Here is a 4,077-nt window from a genome sequence, read left to right as displayed (position 1 = left end):
AATATGTTTTAATTTCATTATGTCAGAGATAAATTCTGATAAATCTGATCAAGTCAGTTTCTTGGATGCACTTTGACCACAGTCTATGGGACGTTGTTATGTGTTCTGGTAGTGGGTGGATCCAGCACATCGAGATTGTAGGGCATGACATGTTCAATACCATCCATGCCCTCCCTGGGTGTTCAAAACAGCCATACACTGTTGGTACATGGAGTGCATGAGGCAGTTCACAAAAGCCATTGGCACCTGTGCTCACACCCTGAGGAAAGCTGCCTCCATTTCCACACAAGTTGTCGGCCTTGGGACCACCTGGTTCAGCCCCCTCTAGATTTCATCCCATAGGTATTCAATTGGGTTTAAATCTAGGCTGAGAGCCGGTCACAGCATGGTTCTGATGTTGTGCTGATGCAGGAGGTCTATGGTGATCCTAGCCATGTGGGAGGGAACATTGTCCTGCTGGAACAAGTGGCTATGGTGACACGCAAAGAAGGGCATGATGTGAGGTCTTAGGATCTGGTCAACGTAGTGCTGCATTGTTATGCCATTCCCTCTGCCTGCACCAGCATATTGGAACACATGGGGCCCAATTCTCTGATTCAGTTCTATAGCACCCTAAACCATGGTGCTTTGGCCACCCCACGTATCTCTCTCCATGACACATGCATCTCTGTAGTGTTCACTTCTTCTACGTCACACCCTCACTCTGCCAGCCAAGGTGGAAACGCAGTACCGACTCTCATCAGAGAAGACTATAGACCTCCATTGTTGATGCTGCCAATGTCAGTGCTGCATAGCCCACTGTAGTCGTGCCTGACAGTGGTGGGTGGTGAGGACAGGCCCTCAAGCAAGACGACGGCAACACAGATTGTTGGCAGCCAGTCAATGTTGTACCATATAGTTGCTGTTCAATGCCGATGGTCTTGCAAGCTGTCACGCTGGCTGGTCTGAAGTGATTACAGAGGTGTTGCAAGTGGATGAAGTGGTCCTACCTAAGCATGGTCACTTGGGGTTGCCCTCTGCGGGAATGGTCTGCAGTGTTGTCGGTGTTGTTGTATCACTATTGCAGGCAACAGATGGTGCTGACATGGATATTGTAAGCTTTTGCAACAACTAGGTCATGCTGCCCTGCTTGCAATTGGCCGATAGCTTGTTCTCTCTGCGCTGCTGACAATTGGGTCATACTTGATGCATCCAAATTATGAATGCCAGGAACACGGTTCAAGTTGATTTTTATACCCATAACCTCCACAAGATGCACGTGCATTTCGGTTTTCATGAGAATTGTTTGTGACTGCCACCCACAGCATTCAACGCAGCTGTGCTTTAGCATCTCGTTTCAGGAAAAGTTGAAAGGTCACCTGCAATTAGGGTCTCAGCCATAAACCAGCATGTCTTGGAATATTTACACTTGCATCTCCAAAATAAATTTTCAGAATTTACCATATAAAGATGACATTTGAAAAAATCACATTTCTTTTGCAGTTCAGTGTATATGTGGCTCTTCTCTAAAACAGATTTGTTGTTATAACCCCTCAAAAGTACATGTAGTTCTGACAAAGTACTGCAATTTCAACCTAGTGGGGCTCATCATCTTCAATGTTGGCCAAAAAGCGAAGCCATGTATTTTCTCTCAATTAGATTGTGTGTGTGTGTGTGTGTGTGTGTGCGCGCGCACATGTGCATCCTCCCTTCACTGCATGACAATTAGTGTTAGTTTGTTTATGTCCCCATAACATAGCAGCTCATTTAAAGAGATCAATAGAATAAGTACTAGATTTAAAAAAAACAACATAAGTACCAGTGTTAATTTCTCTGATTAAACCCTTCAAGGTGGTGCCCCAGCATGGCCACAGTCCAATGACTGCAATAAGTAAAAGATAAAAGGTATATATGTTACACAATATCCAGAATATATCATCACGTGATGGAAATTTGATAAATATAGTGCAAGAAAAATTAGTGAACATACTCAAGAATAATGTTTTATTTACTATAAGTTTGGGTAATTGTTGATATTTTAGAGTGTGATTTCATGTAGTTATGAAACAGCATCATGAGCAGAAGTGGTGATATTCTCTGTATTGGATAGAGACAGAGAATTACTTCCCAAAAGATGTAAAAACACTACAACATATTTTACATGTTGTTCAATGATACCAACATGAACAGGTTACTACAATGTTACCTCAGGTCATTCACATATCTTCTACTGATAAACCATCAAACTTATACAGATGTGAGATGCTATGATGATGGTAATGATTTCCTGCGTGGTCGAACCCGTCTGTGGTTGGTGTGAATGACTTCCATTGATTGCCAACGATAAGGGGGCCATATAATGTGAGATACTTTGGCAGTGATTAGTCCTTTGGGAACCTGAAAATATAATATATTAAAATTTATATAAAACATTTGGGTTGTGATAATCATGCCTCTCCAAGAGGCATGACCAATATAAATGTTATGGCCTTTGAACTAAGTTCTGGATGCTGCATTTTATCAACTTCCGTAAATAATGGTTTCATTTACGTAATTGTATCCAGAACAGAGTAGAGACAGCAAATTTTGGATAATATAATATAAAGGAGTGATATGTAATGTTGTGGTTTTCATTCTTTATAGTTCTACAGTTTAATCATGGGAGGAATAAAAAGGTCACTAAAACTAGTTGGGGTGGGAGAAACGGGTGGAAAAGTGAACAAAATATGAGTTACTGCAATAGGAAATAGTACATCACATTTGTAAGTTGTGATCAGACTAAAGACTTGTTTAGATTGTTTGCAACAGAATCGAATGCATGTAAAGAACTCAAATATTAGGCACTAGTGTTAAGTCAGAGGAATGGACTAAGTCTTCCATCTCTATGAGTATTGGAAAGAATTATGAGGTAACATTAGAATCTATGCATACTCTCTAGAAGTCCCAAAGATGCAGGATATCTGTGAAGGAGGGCAGTAACTCTATACAGGGTGGAGGAGACTTTTAAGTGCTTTTAAATCTGAATAGAAAAATCTCTCAAGTCCTTGAGGCACAATAAAAATGCACTTAATCCACACTAAAAGACAACAAAATTAACTTGATATCTTAATTGCTGGTAATAGAGACAGCAAGTGAGCTGGCAGAATTCTTAAGCATGCCAAGCAAAATTCTTAGTGGCATTTCATCTTCACACTCTCAATTTAAATTCTTGTGACAAAATTTGAAATCATTATCATTATTACTATCATTATTATTATTATTATTATTATTATTATTATTATTATTATTATTACCTTAAGGCAGCAAGCTGACAAAACTGTTAGCATGCCAGGCAAAATGCATAGCGGTATTTCGCCCGTCGCTATGTTCCGAGTTCAAATTCTGCCGAGGTCAGCTTTGTCTTTCATCCTTTCAGGGTCAAAAAATTAAGTACCAGTTGAGTACTGGGGTCAATGTAATATACTTATCCCCTCCCACCAGAATTTCAGGCCTTGTGCCTATAGTAGAATGGATTATTATTATTATTATTATTATTATTAACTTAAGGCAGCGATCTGGCAGAATTGTTAGCATGCTGGATGAAATGCTTAGCAGTGTTTTGCCAGTTGCTATGCTCTGAGTTCAAATTCCACCGAGGTCGATTTTGCCTTTCATCCTTTTGGGGTTGCTAAAATAAGTACCAGTTGAACATTGGGGTTGATGTAATTGACTCATACCCTCCCCCAAAATTGATGCCCTTGTGGCAAAATTTGAAACCGTTATTATTATTATTATTATTCAGTAGTTTTATTTTTATAACGTACTTTCACTTCACTACCGAGCGCAGCTCTGTGCGCCTTGGGTATGTGCTGTGGTTTGCTGTGGTGCTCTTATGTTTACTGTATTGAAAGTGTTTTGCGTAGAATGTGTGCAGTACCCAGTAGTGCAATTTTCTGTATGTTATATATATTTGTAAGTCCTGGTGTTTTTGTTATGTATTTGTCTGAATATTTTTTTATTATACCTAAGGCACCTACTATGATAGGAATTGTTTCTGTTTTTAGATTCCACATTCGAGTTATCTCTATTTCCAGGTCTTTGTATTTTGAAAGTTTTTCC

General features: G+C 39.6%; 1 protein-coding gene across 1 annotated transcript in view; it reads right to left on the bottom strand.

Annotated features, from left to right (window-relative positions):
* Window positions 1-1,960: 1,960 nt before the first annotated feature.
* LOC106874002 (mitochondrial inner membrane protease subunit 2) overlaps window positions 1,961-4,077 on the bottom strand; it is a 423,321-nt gene continuing 421,204 nt past the window's right edge. The window contains exon 6 of the mRNA XM_052967466.1: window positions 1,961-2,376. Coding sequence (XP_052823426.1) covers window positions 2,245-2,376 — 132 coding nt within the window. The 3' untranslated portion in view covers window positions 1,961-2,244. The remainder of the gene's footprint in view (window positions 2,377-4,077) is intronic.

The sequence above is a fragment of the Octopus bimaculoides genome, chromosome 4 (assembly GCF_001194135.2).
Source record: "Octopus bimaculoides isolate UCB-OBI-ISO-001 chromosome 4, ASM119413v2, whole genome shotgun sequence".
NCBI classification, from domain to species: domain Eukaryota; kingdom Metazoa; phylum Mollusca; class Cephalopoda; order Octopoda; family Octopodidae; genus Octopus; species Octopus bimaculoides.
The sequence above is the reverse complement of the archived record's forward strand: the minus strand, read 5'-3'. Positions and strand labels throughout refer to the sequence as shown.